At 39.6% G+C, this 22,276-nt stretch overlaps 1 protein-coding gene and 1 long non-coding RNA gene across 2 annotated transcripts; both read left to right on the plus strand.

Moving 5' to 3' along the window:
* The first annotated feature begins 756 nt into the window (after positions 1–756).
* On the plus strand, positions 757–3,228 carry LOC122672771 (cytokinin dehydrogenase 1-like). The gene is made up of 5 exons (XM_043870260.1): positions 757–1,631; positions 1,729–1,856; positions 1,942–2,202; positions 2,311–2,573; positions 2,659–3,228. The coding sequence occupies exons 1-5, from the start codon at positions 1,010–1,012 to the stop codon at positions 2,978–2,980; spliced, it is 1,596 nt and encodes a 531-aa protein (XP_043726195.1). The 5' UTR covers positions 757–1,009; the 3' UTR covers positions 2,981–3,228.
* A 3,740-nt stretch (positions 3,229–6,968) lies between these two features.
* Positions 6,969–21,945, plus strand: LOC122672772. Its single transcript, XR_006334475.1, has 3 exons — positions 6,969–7,367; positions 8,742–8,743; positions 21,900–21,945. It is a non-coding gene; the product is annotated as an uncharacterized LOC122672772 (long non-coding RNA).
* Positions 21,946–22,276: the final 331 nt, after the last annotated feature.

Below are 22,276 nucleotides of genomic sequence, written 5' to 3' on the forward strand. Positions count from 1 at the left end.
TCTTAAAGGCCTAGCAGAGTAAAGAACTGGGAAGTGGGGCTCAGTAAAGGCTCTCTCCACTTAAGGCTATGAAATACCATCTTCCATAGCCCATGTAGCAGATGAAGAGTATAAACCTTCTTTACTTCTTAGTGTTTCCTCCATTCATAACTATCTACCATGGCCATGGCCACTTCTCTTTCTTCTCAGGCCCTGAAATAAGCCCCGGCCCCTACTTAGCTCAGCATAGACAAAATCATATTTTTATCTTTTCACGCACCCACTCCAGCAAACGAGAATCACATGCCAGACTGACCCACCATATCTGACCCATTTCCCTACCCTTCCTACCATCACTAAGCTTCCTTCCCATGCAACTGAGAGAGGGGGGCCGCCCTGATGATCATTCTCCCTACTACTTGAAATCTGATACACTAGTGTTACCAGTTAGTGGAAGCACCTAGTGGACATGCTTGGGATTTTTTAGGAAAAGCATGGCCATATCAGTCACAAGAGCCCAAGAATTGCAATAACAGAAAAATCTTTTCCGAAAATGGCGAAAACATCCTGACCTGGATGTTGAAGTAGAGAATTTCTGGACACGTTGGTCATTCATGGAAAAGGTGGGAATGTGGTTGCAACTGTGGGAAAAGTGTTTTTGAGGATATGTGAAATCTTCCTTTCTTAAAAGTTTCTCTCAACTTGGTATGTACTACTGTTTAGTTCCATAAACAATAAGAACCCAAAAAGAAGAACTTAAAGAAAATTCCTAAAACTCTCCCACCCAAGTAGGCAGTCTTCATACGGAGTCTAACCACTGAAGGGGGTTGACTAGCCACCCCAACCTCACCTTTAAATTCCCTCCTCTACCTTCCAATTTCCTGGCTCTTCTACTCCTCTCCTTTTGCCTTGTTTCAACAAGAAACAAAAAAGAGAGAAAAGTTTGAGGCTTTGAGCTCTTCCCTGTAGTTGCCTTCTCAGAGTAAGAGAATTGGAATCATCATTCATTAGTTTCCTTCTTCCAAACAACATGATATTCCTCAGATGTTTTTGGTTTTTGTTCTTGAGCTGTATCACAGCCAGAATCAACCCATGCTCCATCCTCCCTTTCACAGCCCCAACTGCATCTGACTTGGAGTCCTCCCTCGTCCGTTCTTCACTATTGACACTGAATCTTGATGGGCATTTTTCTTTTGATGATGTCCACCATGCAGCAAGTGACTTTGGCTATCGATACCATTTCCTCCCAAGTGCAATCCTACACCCAGAGTCAGTTTCAGATATTGCAATTACCATAAAGCACATCTTCCATATGGGTCCCAGTTCAAAGCTCACGGTTGCAGCTAGAGGCCACGGCCACTCTCTCCAAGGCCAGTCACAAGCCCATGAAGGAGTTGTCATCAACATGGAATCACTCCAGGGACCAGCAATGCGAATCCATGCCGGTGAGCTCCCTTACGTGGATGTTTCTGGTGGTGAACTTTGGATAAATATCCTGCATGAAAGCTTGAAATATGGGTTTGCTCCAAAATCTTGGACAGACTATCTCCATCTCACTGTTGGTGGAACTTTGTCCAACGCTGGGATCAGTGGGCAGGCATTCCGCCACGGACCGCAGATCAGTAATGTCTACCAGCTAGAGATTGTCACAGGTCTGTCTGAACAAAATAACCATAAATATATAGTTTTACCTCCTAGATAGAATCAAAAATTGACACCACAACGTGTGGACTAAACTGTTTGATGCAGGAAAAGGAGAGGTGATGAACTGTTCAGACAAACAGAATGCAGATCTCTTTTACAGTGTCCTTGGAGGACTGGGTCAATTTGGGATCATAACCCGGGCTAGAATTGCTCTCGAACCAGCTCCCAAAATGGTAACTCAATGTCCTCTCTCTTGATATGAGTTTAAAGAAGCTCCAAGATTTGTTATTAACATGATTAATCCATCACTGTCTACAGGTGAAATGGATTAAAGTTCTATACTCAAATTTCTCCAGATTTGTCAAGGACCAGGAGTATCTAATATCTGCTAAGAATACCTTCGACTACATTGAAGGCTTCGTGATCATAAACAGGACAGGTTTACTTAATAACTGGAGATCATCCTTCAACCCTCAAGACCCAGTTCAAGCAAGCCGGTTCAGTTCGGATGATAGAACTCTGTTCTGCCTAGAAATGGCCAAAAATTTCAACCCAGATGAGACTGACATCATGAACCAGGTGAGTCATGTCATGACCCACCCTACCTCACATCATGCCTCCAGAAACATGTGCAAAATGTTCACTCGAATGTGATCCTCATCTCATCTTTTTTTTTAATCTTAACAGGCAGTGGAGAGCCTTTTGTCTCAACTAAATTATATTCCATCAACACTTTTCCTAACAGAAGTCTCATACCTGGACTTCCTGGACAGAGTGCACATATCTGAGATAAAGCTTCGATCGAAAGGCCTATGGGAAGTTCCACACCCATGGCTTAACCTTCTAATTCCAAGAACCAGAATCCACAAATTTGCTGAAGAGGTCTTCGGCAACATTCTTACTGACACTAGCAATGGTCCCATCCTCATCTACCCAGTGAACAAATCCAAGTAATTGTTGATAAACTCAATCAGCAGCACTAGTGCATACCTTCAAACACATCATCTTATCCTTTTTCCCCTCCATTTTTTGCAGGTGGGATGGCAGGACTTCTGTAGTAACTCCAGAGGAAGATATTTTCTACCTAGTGGCATTCCTTTCTTCAGCTGTGCCTTCTTCCAAAGGAACCAATGGCTTGGAACACATTTTAACCCAGAACAAAAGAATTCTAGATTTCTGTGAAACAGCCCACCTTGGAGTGAAGCAATATCTGCCTCATTACAGCACCCAGGAAGAGTGGCGATCCCACTTTGGCCCTCGTTGGGAAATCTTTGTACAGCAAAAATCTGCTTATGACCCTTTGGCTATCCTTGCTCCTGGCCAGAAAATTTTTCAAAAGGCAATACCATTCTCATAACATTGGCCATTCAAACAACCAAGGGCCCTTAAAGCATATAATCCAGAACTCCAGGGTACTGTAAAATCCTAATGATTAAATTAAACACTTTTCTCGAGCCTCCACTACAACTGTCACAGAAAAGGGGAGGCTGCGGGCTGCTTAGATTTTGTTGATCAAGTTGGTCAACACTTCAATTATGTAATTAGTAAATTGAATTTTAGAAAAGATTCAAAAAGATCAACCATGTAAAGGTTGTTGATGAGCAAGTATGTGGACAAGAATTAGTCACCCCACACGATTCCAAGGACAGGATGTCGACATAATTTGTTGCATTAGTAAAGCCAAAGTTTATCTAGCTGAATTAATAAATGTCATATGCTACTTATCAATAAAAAATTCTATATGCAACATGTGCTATAAGCATGTCTCAGGGTCAAAAAAACAACAAGTACCAAAGATCCCTTCAAAGTAATGAATTTAAAGAAATGTATGAGTGATCTGGTTGTTTGGTACATGACAATAGTAACTGGGGAAACCTGGATGAAGATAGACCAGCATGATTCCTCTGACACTCTAGCATCAGTCCATCCAAGACCTGGAAGGAGATTTCCCCTTGATTCTTCATAGTCACAAGCATCCAAAGAAAAGCTTCGAAGCAGTAGAATCAATTGCAACAGAAAGAAAACTACTTATATCTTCTCTAGCACCAAATTCACTAACTTTTATAATATCATCAGCTGTTATGGAAGCCTCCTAGTTAACTTCCCCAGAGGTCTTCCATATCAACTGGAGCAGCTCCTTGTCCAACATCCTCCCCAACTTTACTACCCGCTGTGTTGATTTTTTTTTTTTTTTTAGTAGTAACTGTGTTGAAATGTCTTCTGTAGTATCCGAGTCATTGACTCATTTCCCAGAACATCTCTCACATTCATCTCTCGGATATCAGATTTGTTATTTTCATGTGGTCTTCATTCTGATCTGATGTAGTCAATGCCCCAAAAAGCTTAAGTTGGCACAGCATTCCAACAAGAAATATAGAGATTAAAATGTAGAACTACTTCTGAAAATGATATTGAATAACAAAACTTACAGTACATTCTGCTAATATGGAATGAACAAGAGCAGGTTATTTTAAAACAAGAGTCCACCCTTATCAAAATCAATCAGACATCTTTCTTTCCTTATGAACTTGGATAAATTAGAATTCAGAAAACATAGGAACATATATGAAGTACAAAAGGAGTTTCATCAATTATCCATTTGAAATGCCTTAAATGAACAATAGGAACATCTATGAAGTACAGAAGGATAGGTGAACTAATCTAGAATGTTTAAGAGACAAAAGGACTTAAGATGAGTATAGGGAGCTCTGGTGCTCTCCTTTGCTATGTGGCAGGTGAAGTTCGACCAATCACACCATTAGATATGAGGACACCTTGTATTGTCCACATGGCAAATTTGGAACCCCACTTCAGTCATATGGCACACCATGTATTGCATCTTTTCCATCATATTTTCACAATAATCCAAAGTCCCTTTGGAATAGTGAATTTCATTCTTACCCTTTTCTTTATTTTAACTTGGTGTATGAGTACGGAAGGTTGAGGCTTACCTTATCAGAAAAAATTGGGCCTCATTTGACATGCCAGGTAGCATACTTATCCAACACTGTTGCTCAACTCAACTCAGCCTCATCCCAACTAAATGGGGTCGGCTACATGGATCCTTTTCCTCTAATCAGCTCTATTCAAACCCATACTTGTAACAAGGCCTAAAATATGCATGTCTTACCTCACTTCTCCTACAGTCCTTTTAGGTCTACCCCTGGTTCTTTTAGCTCCTTTTCAATCTGAATCAAATCACTCCTCCGTGCTGGAGCATCTAAAGGCCTTCGTTACACGTGACCCACCTCAAACGACATTCTCGTAGCTTATCATGTATCGGAGCAAATCTTCTAGTGTTGTAACCACTAATCCATATCTAAGAAGTGAAAAAAGAAATAATCATCTTTAGACTTTATTCCCCCTTGAAACCATATATATATATAAGAATTTAATGTTCCTTTTGAGCTATCCACTAAGAAGCTACAATGTAGTTTGGATTTTTTATTACTTTAGTACAGTGCCTTAGCTAAAGCAGCCAAGTACTAAAACGGCCACAACTATATCAACCTGGGTAGTAGAAAAGCCACCACTACAGAAACCTTAGTACTAGAAAAGCTACAATTGTATCACAATGAATCAGAATCTCCTTTTCTTTTTCCTTTCCTACTAATATGTATCAATTCTGGCCTTCTTCTCTCCATCTAATCACGTCAATTTTATTTCCTTCAGCTATAAGAGATAAAACAGAGAACAGAGCTTTCCTGAATGCAAATCCTAGCATTTGACTGTCAGAACTGTTTAGTCAATTATATTAAATATTTAACACTTTGTTTCCTCAGGAAAAGCAAATTCAACACAGATTGTGCTGTATACCTTTATCAGCATACCTGAAGTTAGGATGTTGCTCAAAATGGAAGCCGGAACCAAGTGATTCCCATATGTGATGGTTCTATCGATAATTAAATTTCTATTTCCTTAAATTTTGATTCCCTGTTGCGCCACCATCTTCATGTACGACTTTGGGCAACTAAGGCCATGTTTGGGTATAATTTCTGATTTTCTGAGTCATTCTTTTGAGCAGCACTTCTGCCATACAACTGATTCTCATAATTAATTAATACTCACTGAGACCAAAAATTGATTAATTAGGAAGCATAGTCACTAGCAAGGCTGCTTGTCATCATGGGAATTGCCAATATCATGTAAATAGGAGTGGACAAAATCAAAGGATCTGGGCACTTGAAAGTAATGGAAGGTTTTCTAACTAAGTCTCAATGGAACTCTCTTGGAGATGCCCTTAGAGACATTCTTGGGAAGGCTATATGGGTTTAAGGAAACCTATAAAGATTCTACGGCTTTTTGACTGCAAGAAGTAGATTGTATTCTCACAGTTGATCATCCATTTATGAAAGGTCACTTCCTGATGTAAGCATATAGTGTCTCAGAAATGAGGATATGGTGTACCATCTCCCGAACACTTCTCATTCACCCAAGAGGTATGAGAACTTAATCTGTAGGGAATGGGTGTATCTTGGGCAAGGCAAGGTGCTGTTAATAAGGTCCCAGCAAGTGGGTGTAGTAAGAATTAGGAAATGTAGGAACATTCAGTGACTTACTCCTGAAGCTACTGCTCATTCCATTTGGTAAGAAAGGAATAGGAGGGATTTTCAAGAACTTTTCACAACCAGCTTACATGATTGCACATAAAGCTACAGAGCTGATCATATTTTTGGAACAGAATTGTAACATTCTGTCACTTACACCTGAAGATACTGCTCATTCCATTGGCAAGAATGGAATAAGAGGAATTTTGAAAACTTTTCACAACCAGCTTATAGGGTTGCACATAGATCTATAGAAGTGATTGTATTTTGGGCATCACAATGTGAAGAATTCAAGGAACACAAAACCCATGTAATAAGAAGACATTTAATAAGTGAAGGGACTCTGTATAGTTCCCACCCCCCCTGGCATAGTATTTTCAGTTTTTGCTCCATACAGCTGTCTTCTGGGCTTGGTCCCATCTTCAAGTCACTTTGGTATGTATCAAAATAAAGCCAAATAAAATGTTTATATACTGTACATAGGTTTTAGTGCCTAGGGTTCCTTATTCTGACAATATATGCTTGATGTTTCTTCCCATTGATGCACCAAAAAACAGTTTCCTATTTTTTTTTTTAACTACTACACCATAATTGAAATAGTTTTATATCTGACACACAAGTTCACTGCCACAATGAATGTTGGTGAAACAGACACCAATGCCAAAACTCATTTCATTTCAAAACACCTATAATCAAATCCTTGCATCAGCATTAGATTTGACAGTTAGAAATAAACAAACAATATCAGTATATTGTTTGCTACAGCCAAACCTATACCATTTGGATGCTCTGTTACAAAGATTAAGCAGACAGTTGAAGAACACACCAACACATGATTCCATGAATTACATACCACAACAAATCGCCCACTAGATAAAAAATGGTAGGTTTGAAAAGTATGTAATCTTGATCGTTACTTTTGTAAACCCATAGAGAAAATGAACTTATTACCAGAGAGAGAAAGAGAGAGCATGTGATTCCTAGACATTACAAATAAACAATGCATGATTGTGGTTAGATTAGTCTTTGGACACATCATACATCTGTGACATTTAAGGTTGTACCTTGTAAATGTTCAACAGCATCATATTCCATGGATGCATCAAAATTAGTAAAAAATATTGGAAAAAAGAGTCCTATTTTTATCTACTGTTTCTTTGCTGCAGGCACCTCCTGAAATCTTCCAGATGAGCCTCTGTAACCGAAAGTTGCATCACAATTCTCTGGAAATAGCCAAAAAAGACATTAAATTACACCAGAGTGATAGTCAAACCCATTAAGAAATTGTACCTTCAACATGCAGAATATGGAAACGAACTTTGGACGGCAAACAAGAATGGAACAGTAAAAGAATTTGAACCGAAATAATATTTTGTTAACATTAAAACACATCACCACTAGATTAGTTACATCTCTGTTATGAAAGGAGGATATCCTTTCTGCATGTGATAATAATTAATATTGACAGGGGCGATGTTTGGATCCAAGGTAGAGTATGGCTTTTCTTGGTGAAAAACTAAGAGCCAAACCCTGTTCTGAAATCATCACTCTTCCGTTGAACCATTTTATCCCTCAGGAAATCTAGGTCTTCATATAACAGAAAGAAAAGATAAAGGGGCTACCCTACCATCCAATACATCTCTCTAGACCACCAGAGGGTCTTTACTTGTACATAGTTGCTTTTAGGAGAGGGTTCTCTGAGCAAGCAGCATAGGGAGCGCACCAATGAGGTGCGACAAAACAGTTTTGTACATAGGAGGCAGAGAGTACATTTCATGTGAAGAGGAGAGAGAGGATGCTAGTGTATCCTCTGCAGTCGGCTCAGAGAACCTTTTCCCTTACTTTTAACCATCTTCAGGTTGTACATCACTTGAGCACTTCCATTTTCCAACCCCATCTACCTGAACCATTCCAATCCTTGATGCCAAGCGATGTACAACCTGAAAGATGGTTAAAAGTAAGGGAAAAGGTTCTCTGAGCCGACTGCAGAGGATACACTAGCATCCTCTCTCTCCTCTTCACATGAAATGTACTCTCTGCCTCCTATGTACAAAACTGTTTTGTCTCTGTGTGTGTGTGTGTGTGTCTGTACACACACACACACACCAAAAATAAAAAATTCCTGGGTCTTCTAGCAAGAGCAGGAATGGTGTTGAAAACTCCCCATACACACACACACATTTCTTTTGGTCTACCTTTTACGCTTTCTAAATATTTACATTTATTCTTTTTCAGTTTGAAATGAAAAGTTATACAATTTGATCTGGGATTATGATTAGATTATTGGCAATGTCATGGACTAGACTTTTGGTTGCTGAAATTTAAGATGATGGATAGAGTACAAAGATTACCTGCAAAGGATCATGCAATAACAGTCCCTTCAGATACATGTCCTCAGTGCCTCTGATATATCATTCTCAGCTTGTTCAAAACTTAATGATGCCTGCAAAACTTAACTTCGCTTCTTGAGACTGTCAACTATTATTTTTTTTGGCTTACTCGTATGAAACAGAAAATCATGAGGCATGGTTGGAAAATGCTAACTTGCTAAGTCAACCCAAACTCAGCAAGTTGTCTCAATTCAGCTAAGACTTGTCTCCAGTCTTGTATATGATTTTAAAGAACTGAAGCATTTTCCAAATACTTTTTAAGTTCTTATACGCTCAAAGTCATTGCCAACAATTTACAAATGAGAAAGCAGGACTTTTTAGTTCGTTGTGGGCCAAATAGGGTTTGTGACAAAAGTAAAGAAAACAAGAAATCAACAACATCAAGGTGGAGACTTAGATTGGAATATTGAGAGGCAAAGTGGTTCAGGGTGAAAAGAAATTAAGAAACAAGAATTTTGAGATAATACAAGCTTCCTTGAATTTTCATGTTATATTTTATATTTTCCCTGAGTAACAAATATTTAAAAGCTGCAAATAAATTAATTTGCATTCTAACATAGCAAGAGCTTGGGCCTGTGTAGAGCTGTCAAGGTAAACAAGACCCTGGCCCACAGGCCCTAAGGATCTAATCCAAGACCACCAGGCCCATCATGGGCCAAGACAGGTGAGGGAAAACCTTGGCCAATACAACCAATTCAGCTGGTACCAGGGTATGGCCGGGCCTAGGCTTTCTGTTAGGGTGCCCATGTGTACCCTCAAATCAAGGAATTAGTATCAATGTGCATCAGTTGACACCAATACAATACAATACATAGTAGATACAATGCGAAAAATAAAAATATCTTGTCTCGGGTTGTATCAACCTGAGACGGTCCATACGGGTCAATATGACCCGGGACAATCCACAACATCTTGACATATTCCCTAGGGCCCGAAACTGACTGGTGGAAACAGAGAGTTACCGCCGCCAGAAGCAGCAGCAGCCACCACCACAGAATAAGAAGAAGAAAAAGGCAGAGGAAGAAGAAATAAGAAGACGAAAACTCACCTGCGCAGTGGCAACAGTGGCAAGCGGCAACAACAACGGAAACAGTGGGAAACAACGGCAGAAGGTTACAGCAACGGTAGAGCCTTGGATGGTTTTCTCCACCGACTTCACCTTCTCCCCCTCCCCCCCCCCCCCTTCCCTTATAAGGCAATATTTACCTTTGTATGCCACCCATGGAATCTTCTAGGCACTGCCATTTAATTTTCCACGTGGAAGGATGATTTGGAAAATCCAACCGTTGAATGGGAAGGGCATGGTACACGTAATTTTCAATGCAATACTCAATTGTTTTATCTCCCATGTATTGGCATCTTTCCCTTGCTTTGTAACCCTCCATTTCTTTTCCAAATATATGTTGGGAGCATGATGTCTTGCATTCCGTCACTTGCGTTTGTGGGCTGACTAAAATTTTTAGGGTTATATGGGTATTTTGGTAATGAGGGTGGGCCTTGGTACAATGGTAAGGTCGCTCCATTGTGAGCAAATGGTCACGGGTTCGACTCTGGAAACAGCCTCTCTGCAAAAGCAGGGGTAAGGCTGCAATTAAATTATGACCCTCCCCAAACCCCGCAGTGGTGGGAGTCTTGTGCACTGAGTACACTCTTGTTGTATATGGGTATTTTGGAAAAGTGTACTCATATAATGCTGCTACGAATTGTAGCGAGTTCATTCTCTGTAATCTGAGAGAAGCGTGAGGATGAGCAGCTGTAACCCTATTCTCCATTGATAGTGAAGCAGATCTCATCTCACCTAAGATGTAGGCAATCTTGCTGAACCACATAAATCTGTGTGTGTGTGGTTGTGTGGTTGTGTTTCTGCGATTTCCATTCGTTTTTTCTGCATTGTTTTAGGTTTTCATTTTTTCTATAATATATTGAATCCTTAAAGCTTTATACTACCACATGGCCAACTCTGATTGAGGTCAAAATTGAAAGATAATCAGGGATTGTGGGGCATACCGGAACACAAAATTTGGGATCTTACTGATCTGCCATGTGGCAAATATTGGATTCAACTACTTAAAGTTTATGGTTGGGAGACTTGGAACTACCTAATCTTTTTTTTAAGCCCGAACATTACCTGGGACCGGGCTAGCCCCTGGAATTTTATTGATAATCAAAATTGAATAAAGAATAAGGGGGGGACATCCGCCTAACCCCAACCCAGAGGAGCAAACACTCTCAACTCAAACCTGAACCCAAAAATACGACAAAGACAAATTAAGAAGTAACCTAACCTATTTCCTTAAGGCTGGTAAACCAGCCCTGTCTTCCGGAGGATGCGAAGCACCTCCCCTGGCAAATGGCTGGCAACATGGAACATGGAGGACGAACAAGAATCACAAGCAAGATTCGCCATCCGATCTGCCACCCTGTTACTTTCCCTGTATGCAAAAGAAACCAGAGCTCGAGTAGAGTCTATTAAGGCCATGACTTCTTGAAAACAATACCACCCCCTCCACTGATTACACCTTCTTTGACCGATCATCCTAACAGTGGAAGCCGAGTCCGAGTCTACCACAACATCAGAAAGACCCAACTGATGGCACAACTTCAACCCATCTCTCAGAGCCCTCAGTTCTGCCAATGAGTTCGTGCAATCACCATAGAAGTTGGAGAAAGCTGCTAGCATAAAACCTTCCTTGTCCCTAATAACCCCACCTCGCCCACCAATACCCGGATTACCTCTACAAGCCCCATCAACATTAAGCTTCACCGAGAAAAAAGCGGGCACCAGTAAACTGGGAGGGGACACCTCGGCCTGGCCGGCGCAACGGCGCAACCACTAAGTCAAACAGCTGCAAAAGTAAGCCCTCTCTAGAGGAAGAGGAGTGCCTAATTTTGGCTGGTAAAGGAAGCTCTTTAAGGTGTATTATGCTTCAAAATAGAATGCTACATGTATTCTAACCATATCCATATTTTTCTTAAGTGCCTCTACGTGTATCTTTAGCATATCTTGCATCTCTCCGATATGTCTCCGAGATGTCTCTTAAACCTCACTCCTGACACGCTGACTGATATCGATACTTGACACATTACCTAAAATAACAACCACCATTAAGCAACCATCATGGAAGCAGTTTGAGCAGCCTCAAATCTCAATAAAGCTAATAGTGAGCTCCTCCAGTTCATTTATGAATCCCCTCAAACATCATACTCTACTTATACAGTTATACCACATAAGTCTATACGATGAACAACACTAGGGCTTGATGTTGATGCAACCAAAACCCAGCTCATGTTACCATCTCGGACCTTATGGCCCTAACCCATCTGAAGTCTTACTGTATCTGGTCAATAGCAAAAGGTTAGGGTGGTTAACTCCCTTTTTAACCCAATCTTTGCCATTCATTCCTAGTCCAGTGTAAGAAACCAAAGATTGCTTCAGCTGACAAGGTGAATGATGAAGGCTCCAGATGAGAAGCAGAAGGCCAAAAGGACATGAGTTGAGATAGTAAGAATGATCTTAGAGACTAATGATAAACAGATGATTCAGAGATAGACAGAGTAAATTGAGGATTCGGACATATTCAGGCTTCATGGACTTAAGCTGAGATAGCAAAAGAAATTTAAACAGATAGACGATAAGATGGCCTTTGGATTACTTTGGTAGCTCCCACATACGTTTTGTTCCTAACAATCTCTAACAAGACTCAAACCTTGATTTGATAGATGTATTCATAACTTGAAGATGCAATGCAAAGATTGGAAAAAATGACCATTTGAATTTGTTTCTTCCTTTCTGTATTTGTAGTTTCTCAGAGTAAATTTTAGTAACTTCCTCCCTTCAGTTTCTAAATCTTCCTGATGGATTGCAAAAGGTTATCCACTTCGAGTGCTGCAAGCCCACAATCCATCTCTTTTTGTCTTTTCTTTCCAATTGTGACGCATCAAAATGAGATTCCTTTTGAGTATCTTTTCACAATTCCAAGATTGGGCATTTGTGACCAAGTTCTTGATAATAATTAATAAGCAACAAACATGGTGGAATGGAACTGTTAGAGTGTGTATGTATCGGTTGGAGGTCTATGGTTGTCCATAGACCTCTATACCGTAGGATGGTGTTTTTCTATCTGTCTAAGTTCATTGTAGTTTCCTATTGTAACTAGATATAACTTCCTAATGTGATTAAGATTAGCTAGCTAAGAGTTTTGTTTCTTTTCTGATTGTAATATCAATTTAATATAAACAGGGTTGCAGCACCCTATGCTGCTTATTATCTGTATCTGGCCTTAGTTGATGATGATGATGACGATAAACTACGGTCTCTTCACCCTAATCAGCACCTTCTATGGAGTGAAAGATCGATTACAGTCAAGAGGATTGCAAATTGAACCTTGCAACTTGGGTTATAGATTTTTTTTTTTTTGGCCCATCAAGATATCAATCCCATCCAGCTGGTGGATTATTCTTAAAATTTGAGGAAAGATTGACCCTTCTTGGAGGACAACTCGACCAGGTTTTGCAGCTAATCAGCCCTGCTGATCATGGTCAATTGAGGTTCTTTTTCACTCCAGGCGGTATCTTGTTTTTAGGGTGTTTCTCAGATTCTAAAATTCTGAAATTACTTTCTATTTATCCATCAGTTCTGCTGGATTTTTCTTTATGGCATTGATACTCATGTTTAACAGTACCTTAAACCTTGTTTTGGAGGTTTTCTGAGGTTCTGGTGATTGGCAGTTACAGTTCTCAATCTCAGCAGGCGGTACCCTGTTTTAGGGCACTTTTTTTATCCTATTGCTGTTTGCACTTCCGATTATCTGTTCTCAGTCTGATTCTGAGATTTTAGGGTTTTATTCCCAATCTGTTGAGGGATGTTCAATCCTTATTGGGTGGTTTTCTGACACCACCAATTCCTGATATTATATTTCACCCAGTTTTCAAGGATTTCTTGATTTTTGTGCATGATGGCTGATCCCAAATCCACCAGCGACCATGTTAATGTTCAAATCACCACCATTAAACTGAATGGTGTCTCCATTTATCTGCTGTGGTTTCAGGCCGTCAAAGTTTATATTAATGCCAAAGGGAAGCTGCAGTATCTCCAGTCTGATCATCCCTCTGCTGATTCGAAAGACCCTACTGCTGTTAAAACATATGAGGACTAGATGTGTGAGAATGATACTCTGCTAATATGGTTGTGGAACAGCATGGAGCCTGCTATTGTCCTTAATGTCATGTTCCACATCACTTTAAAAGGGGTTTGGAATGATAACAAACCTTCTCTCAAGAGAAGAACATCTCTCACATTAACGACTTATATGATAAATTTTTAATTTCAAGCAGGGGTACAGGTCTCTCAATTAATACTTCAGTATGTTTACAGGTATGACAGAGGAACTCAACCTTCATCAGCCCCTCACCACTGATCTAGAACAATTGAAATCAGAGAGAAAAATTTCATTTGGCAAAGTTTATGGCCAGCTTAAATTCAGATTATCAGTCAGTTAAAAGTCAATTACTTTCTAGCGAAAAGGTACCTTCACTTAATGAAGCTTTGCACGTCTTAAATGTATTGTTACACCTTCCTGCCATAATGTCTCTCCCAAAGATAGTTCTGCATTTGTTGCTGGCTGCGGCCGCAGCTCTAATTTTTCTTGGAGAGGGTATCACTCATGGGGAGATCATGGTCATAGAGGTCATAGTATAGGTGGACAGCAGAGTGACTAACCCATCAAACAGTGTTTGTTCTGTGGCAAGTTATATCATACTATTGATTTTTGATGGGCTAAACATGGTAAACCTGACTGGGCTCCACAATCAACCAATAGCGCTGTGTCCGATGAACTTCTGAGAAGGTGTCTTCTAGCAACACGAACATTGCATCCTCATCTAGAGCTTCATCATCCGGTTCCGGGTCTCGTGATGATTACAGTCAAATCCTTAAGCATCTCCAGAATCTTCAGCCTTCCATTGGTGCTTCCTCATCCACAGCCACCCTGGCTCACATACATCTGCCTTGCTTTCTACCGTTTCATCCATTTCTCAAATAATTGATTTAGGGGCCTCAACTCATATGGCTGGTAAGTCTCACATTCTATCTTCACTTCAAAAGATTGCACATCCTTCTAGGATCATTCTTGTCTGTTGGTCAAATGGAGTGTTGTTGTCATTGTTGGCAACGTATTTGGTCATATTGGTGTTGTGGCAGTAGCTACTGGTGATTTGGCAATTGTGAAATGGTCAAATGGATTTCTACATAGTGTGAAGGGCAGTTTGATCATTTGGTAGGGTTACAACGGCATCCGAGCATGGAGGCTGACTTTTGACAGTATATTGGATCCCTAAGCAGTGTTTGGCAAGGGCCCGAAGCAGCAGGTGAAGGCCTCGTACATCAAAAGTTGCGATTTCATAGGATCATGCAGTGGGGTCCACTTTGAAGCTATTTTTGGAAGCCTTAATGGCAGAACTGGACGAAGAACGCCTCACAAGAAATGCGGTTCGTCAAGTTATGGTTCCAATGCAATTTGAATCACGTCATTATGAGTTCATACGAAGCAGTTACAGCGATGTTCGTGGAAGTGTGCAAAAAAGAATCAAAATGGGAGAGCTTTGTGAAAAATTGGAGCTCCTTAGTGAGTATTCTGTTGTTTTTTACGGCGACAGGTTATGTAATCATGTTTCTGTGGTTATGGAGGCCATTTTCCAATTTGTTTGGATCGATTTGGGTATAAAATGAGTGTTCTATGAGAAAGATTCTGTTTTATGAGCTCCGGTTGGCTGGGAGGACTGAGTTTCAGTGTTTCAAGCATATACCATATCAGTTATGGACGGCCCAGATGAGAAGATTCCATTCTAAGTGTTTCTGCGAAGGTGTGCTTAAGAGCACAGATCATGGCGGAAGAGAAGCTCGCACTCGTGATCTCATTGGTCACGTGCAAAAGCCCTTGGTGCACTGTCGCCTCACTTAATCAGCACTCTTTTGATTATTTCATAAAATCCCCTGTTCACTTCTGAAAAAGTTCTAAAACCCCCCTCGATCAAGGTTTTCGCAGCCAAACTTTAACTAGCCAAATCTCCTTTCTTTTTAAAGGCTTTTTCAACCAAAAAAAAAAAAATTAAGTTGTGTAATTTTTCAAGAGGAATTCATTGGAAGAAATTTCAGAAGCAAAAAACAAAGGTAGAACAAGATATGAACAAAAAACCATGAAGGCCTGTTTGTGAAGATCCAAAGAAGATAGGGATGCGCGATTTGATTCTCTGAGATCCCCCTTTGCAAATTGATCTCTGGAATGCACAAGATAGAGGTATTCCTTATTCAACAAGTCTTGGTTTGTGACCTAGGGTTGCATATTTGTTGAAAAACCCTGGTGTATACATGTATTGGGGAAAGGGCTTGTAATTTGATTTTATTATTTTATATTGTGAACCTAGCAAGTTGGGGCTTGTCTAGGGTTTGGGGTTGTTGCCCTTGTCTGAATTGCACCCCAGATTGAAGTAGGATTGGAGTTCACAGGTTGTTGTTGTAATAAAAAATTTGAGTAGCGTATTGAGCAATATACGAAACCCTGGGTCGGGGGTATTGCTCCATAGATGTAGGCCGTTTGGCCAACCACGTAAATTTGGTGTCATGTCTGCTTTACTTTCCATTGCATATATTGGAGTGTGTTTGATCTGCAGAGTGGGGTGTACTGTCTGGTAGACCTGGCCACAGTGGTTGCGAGGTGGACGTGCATGTGTGTTGTGGGATGGTAATTACGGGATTGCCCCGGCCAATCAGGTTTGTTTAAAGTCTTCTCCATCAACGTCAACACAGGGTCGGAATTTAGGGATTATTTTTGAAGAATTTTAAAGAACACTGATTCAACCTCCCCCCCCCCCCCCTCAATGTCAACCTAAGATCAACATTGTCGATGACTCATCTACTAATGTGACTGCTTTTGGGTCTGTCTCTCTACCCTCTTTTCCTTCGTTAACTTTTGTTCTCCATGTCCCTAAATTACCTTTAAATCTTATGTCCGTTAGTCAATTAACCAAGTCTTTAAATTGCTCAATCACCTTTTACCCTACTTCTTGTGCTTTTCAGGATCTCTAGACAAGGAAGACGATTCGTGAAGGGCATGAGAAGGATGGCCTCTACTACCTTGATGACTCTACTACAACAGCTGCTTCTTCTACTTATCCACTTCATTGGCATTACCGACTGGGACATCTTTCCCTTTCCAAGCTTCAACAGATGGTTCCTAGTTGCAAGAAAATATCCCATCTTGAGTGTGACGCATGTGAGCTTAGAAAGCATCACCGTACCTCATTCCCCACTCACGATGCCCCTCATAGTCCTTCCCTACTTTCCTTGGTTCACTCTGATGTCTAGGGTCCCTGCCGTGTCAAGAGTAAATTAGGTTTTGTTTATTTTGTGACATTTGTTAACGATCATTCTCGTATGACTTGGTTATCTATGCTAAAGGATCGTAATGAATTTTTACCTATTTTTAAACAGTTTTATTCTGAGATTAAGATATAGTTTAGTGAGTCCATTAAATTTTTTTGTTCCGATGCCATGATACATCAAACTAGTTGTTTTTATACTCAAGAAATGGTATTGCTGAACAGAAAAACAAACACTTTCTAGAGGTCGCCCATTCATTGATGTTTCACATACATGTTCCAAAATATTTGTGGAGTGATGCGATTCTTACGGCTTGTTATTGATAAATCGTATGCCATCGTTGCTCTTGGTAATCAGTCTCTGTTCTCTATTATTTTTCCTGACATTAATCTGTTTGGTTTACCCCCACGGGTGTTTGGTTGTGTTTTCTTTGTTCACAATCTTCACCCTAGAATTGATAAATTATCCCCACGTGCGAGCAAGTGTGAGTTTTTTGGCTATGCTCGCATTCATAAGGGTTATAGATGTTATAATCCAATTACTCATCGATATTTTGTCAGTACAGATGTGACTTTCTTTGAATCTATACCCTACTTTTCTGCTAAGAGCCGTCAAATGGATGATGACGTCCTAATGCCTCTACTTCCGGTACTTGTGCCCTTCACCAACTCTTCTTCTGATAGTGCTCCAGCTAAGCAGTTGCAAGCATACAAGCACTGTCCTAAGCCCATGACCTAAGCTGCTCCTTCGCAACCGCCCTCTACTTCATCAGACCCTTCCCTAGGGATTCTCCATCTCCTGACTTGTCTGACTTGTCAGTTTCTTTTTGTGAAGGCAATGTTAAATTTCCGTAATTTCGAAGCTGGCAAAAGGAAATATGGAGCGAAATAAGAAACCATTATTTCGTTGAAATTTTGCTCATTTTGTTTCCTTATTCCGCTATTTCAATCTGCATTGTTTCGTCGAAATTTCGGTCATTTAGGTCAGTCATTTCGTTTCGGTATTTCACTCATTTTGGTCGTTTAGGCCGTTTGCCCCCCGAAATGGTCAAGCAAAACTCATGGGAAAAAATACATTGTTTCGACAAAAATTCGGTATTTCGGTCTGACTGAAACGCCGAAATGAAACAATATTTTGAACATTGCGTAAAGGTACTCGTACTTGTACTCAGCAGTTACCTACAAGTATCAGAATGTCTTGTTGCATTTTGGTTGGAAACGATCTATGGATGTTGAGATGGATGCTCTATTGGATCGTCGGACTTGGACTCTTACTAACTTACTATTAAAAAAATGAGTTTGTGAGGTGTAGTTGGGTATACATAGTTAAATATCATCTTGATGGTTCTGTCGAGCGCCTCAAAGCTCAGTTGGTTGCAAAAAGCTTTACTCAAACGTATAGTGTAGACTATTTTGAGACTTTCTCTCTGGTGGTGCGTCTAAATCTGTATGGGTTCTTATATCCTTAGCCGTGAATCTTAATTGGCCTATGTTTCAACTAGATATTAAAAATGTTTTTCTTTATGGCGACCTTGAGGAAGAGGTTTATATGGAGCAACTTCCAAAGTATGTTGCTCAGAGGGAGAATGCGTCCAAGAAATGTCGTTTTCACAAAGCTACATATGGGTTGAAACAGTCTCCATGTGTCTGGTTTGATAAGTTCAGTAAATTTATTGGTGAATATGAGCTCACTCTGTGTTTGAACGCCATCAAGAGGACAAGGTCGTGATCCTAGTTGTGTATGTTAATGATATCATAGTTCCAGGTAATGACTTTTCAGGCATTAAAGAGGTCAAGGCATAATCAGCATTTTCAAATGAAGGACTTAGGAGTCCTCCGGTATTTTTTGGGGATTGAGTTTGTTCGGTGCAAGAAAGGTCTCAGTTTGTCTCAAAGAAAGTACATTTTGGACCTTCTGTCTGAATATGATATGTTAGGCTACAAGCCTATTGACAGTCCTATGAATCCGAATCTGAAACTTGGGGCGTGTGATGGTGAAGACTTTGAGGACAAACATCAGTACAAAAGACTTGTTGGGAAACTTATTTATCTGACTGTCATATTTCCTTTGTTGTTGAGTCATCAGTCAATTTATGGAGAATCCTAAACATGCTAATTAGGATAATGCTTGTCGTATTCTTAAGAGTGCTGCTGGCAAAGGTCTTATTTATCGTCGTCATGGCTACACTGATGTTGTAGGTTACTCTGATACTGATTGGGTTGGCGCTACCAACAATCGTAGGTCAACCACTGGTTAGTGTGCTTCTGTTAGTGATAATATTGTTTCTTAGAGGAGTAAGAAACAAACTACTATGGCAGAAGCAATATTATCACTAACAGAAGCTTTGTATAGAACTATGACTTGTAATACAGCTGAGTTGATGTGGTTAGCCACTACTACAAGAGTTGGGGTTCTCAGTCCCTCAACCATTTAAGATGTATTGTGATAACCAAGCTGCAATCTATATTGCTAGCAATCCAGTTTTTCATGAACGAACAAAGCATATTGAGGTTGATTGCCATTTTGTGAGAAATGCAGCCATGCAAAAGCTAATTTCAACTTTGTTCGTCAACTCCAATAATCAACTTGGTGATATGTTTACAAGACGTTGTTTCAACCTGTGTTTGTTGGTGGTTGTTCCAAGCTAGGTATGGGAGATATATACTTGAACTTGAGGGGGAGTGTTAGAGTGTGTATCAGTGTATGTATCGATTGGAGGTCTATGGGTGTCCATAGACCTCTATACTGTGGGATGGTGTTTTCCTATCTGCCTAAGTTCATTACAGTTTCCTATTGTAACTAGATATAGCTTCCTATTGTGATTAGGATTACCTTGGATTAGCTAGCTAAAACTTTTGTTTCTTTTCTAATTGTAATATCATTGTTGCTGGCTGGAGGTAGATTACTGTTAACTTATCGCACAGCCTCTCTCCAATCTCTCGGTCTCCCATCTTCCTCTTCTCATCTCTCATTCTCTGGTTTCTGTATCTGTTTTGTTTTACTTTACTTCTGATCCAACTACAAGAACAAAAAGTCCCCCCCCCCCGGCCAAGATGTCAATCCTATAAATTTACTTTTGCAGTCAAAAAGCACATTTAAGGGCATGGTAATTAGAAATCCTTAGAAGGCACTTAACTAAACAAAGGATGCATCCTATTGGGAAAATAAAACATTGTTTGGAAAGTTTGAAACAGTTCAGGAAAATGCACTTAATTACATTACAAATTTTTCCTCCTCTTCCTTTCAATCGAACACCCAGATTAACAGTGACTAAATTAGAAGATAAAAAACTCGAAGTGAAATAATAGCTCCAGCAAACTGTCAAAGAAACATAATGGAGAACTTCAATCAAGTGGACAGAAACCACAGAAATGGTTCCCTATGTAGACACTCATCCTCCGTAAAAGGACCTTTCATATCTTATCTTGGTTTCAAAAAATCTAACATTAAACTCTAGAAGCTCAAAACTTTACTCAACACAGCAAGAGAACAATGATCAAGTTCCATTGTTTATAACTGTATACCATGCAAAAATCGACAGCTGTAACAAAAGAGTTGGGGGGGGGGGGGGGGACTGTGGTCAGAATGAGAATGCTGTCCTCACATAGTCAGAAACTGGAGTAGGTACAATCCATGACCCAAGCTTCCGGCTGTACCATGTTCTGATATCAGTCAATTAGACAGCTAGACTACTCAAATAAATGTAGTCATGAAAAGGGTGGCCCAACAAATATACTGTCTGACTTATTTTAAACTCTAATTCTTAAACCATTATTCTCTTTGGAGGGATAGCAGCATTAACTCTACTGGATGCACTCATTAAAAAATGATATGACAAGAATAACAAGAGGAAACACTCGGTAACAATGATAGATGTGCATAAAAGTGAAAGTTGGGAAGTACTTCATATGCCCAAAAAATAGACAGGTAGGAAAGAGTAAAAGGACAAAAGGAAAGGGGGGAAGAAATGGACTGACGATCAATTTCAGTAACAGAATGTGAGAAATGAAATGAGTTCCACCACCAAATTAAATGAAAACACACATTTGTGTGATCATTTACAATAAATGAAGGAATATGATTCTTGAGGTGAATCCTTTCACTTTCAATTTGAGTTCAGGTTTTCCAAATATGACACTAAACATGAGGTGGAAAGGAGGTTTCTAGAGGGATTGACTGAAAATCTACCACTGTAGGGGGGGAAATGGTGTGACTGGAGAAAGAGGCACAGATAAACAGTTACGGCTTGCAAACGATGACCATCCAGGCAGAAGAGATGAAGAAGAGGCCATCTATCCCCAATTACTAGAGAAAAAACTTATTCAAATAACAAGTAAGAAAGGAGAACATATCAGACTCCATAATTATGTAATTCACCTGAATGAATATCACACAGATTTAATCCACAATTAACTTGAGATAAAGATATCCTGACATGTTTTCTCTGAAACTATTAAAGCCCACACCGAATTAGATTGTCCCACATAGAGAATTGCTGAGTTTATACATCACTTCCCACCAGATATGCCCTTAAATATGTGATCTTCATATCAAACTGATTGGAGAACAACAAATCTCTCAAAGTCTAAACTGTTCTATCTCCAAAATTTAGATAAAATGCACATAAAGATGCTCAAAAACCCACATTATGGATAACAGAGCTTCGTAAAACCCAATTCGTGTTGTCCCACATTTATACAGTAAATTAAAAGAACAATAAACCAATTAATTAATAAAAGTTACCAAAACTCTTAGCTATTACCCCATCTCCCTACATTGAAGAAAATCTGAGCTCTAAGACAGACAATATTCAAACCAATCTAAATGATTCTATAATAAAACCCATATGGCGACTATTTTCAGTACTTAGTTCTAAAGATTGAAACAAAAAATAGAAAACCCATTACGAATTATCATGATTAATATTAACAAAAAGGAGATGTACCTTTAGCAAGTAGTGAGTAGTAACAGACTTGAACAGATACTCTGGCACAAGATGTTAAATGGTGGTCTTTTCTGTTCTCTGCCGATCCGCCTGTCTTCTCTTTTCTTTTAAAATCTTTTCTGTATCAAGTGTTGCAGTGCGTGTACTTGGAAGAGCTGGGAGTCGACACATAACTGTTGGATCAGCAAGCCATGACCCCAATGTAAATAGTTTTTAATTAATTTCTCTATTTTTTTTCCCTCGTTTTCAGTTTTGGGGATAAGGAGGAAATGGGAAGAATAGAAAAAGGTTTGGATATCGTATACATTTGTTTGGATTTTTATTGAATTGAGAAATAGATTTGATTATATATATTTTGATTTATATAAGGTATGGATAATTCAAATCTAAGCAA

The sequence above is a fragment of the Telopea speciosissima genome, chromosome 8 (assembly GCF_018873765.1).
Source record: "Telopea speciosissima isolate NSW1024214 ecotype Mountain lineage chromosome 8, Tspe_v1, whole genome shotgun sequence".
In the NCBI taxonomy this organism is placed as follows: Eukaryota; Viridiplantae; Streptophyta; class Magnoliopsida; order Proteales; family Proteaceae; genus Telopea; species Telopea speciosissima.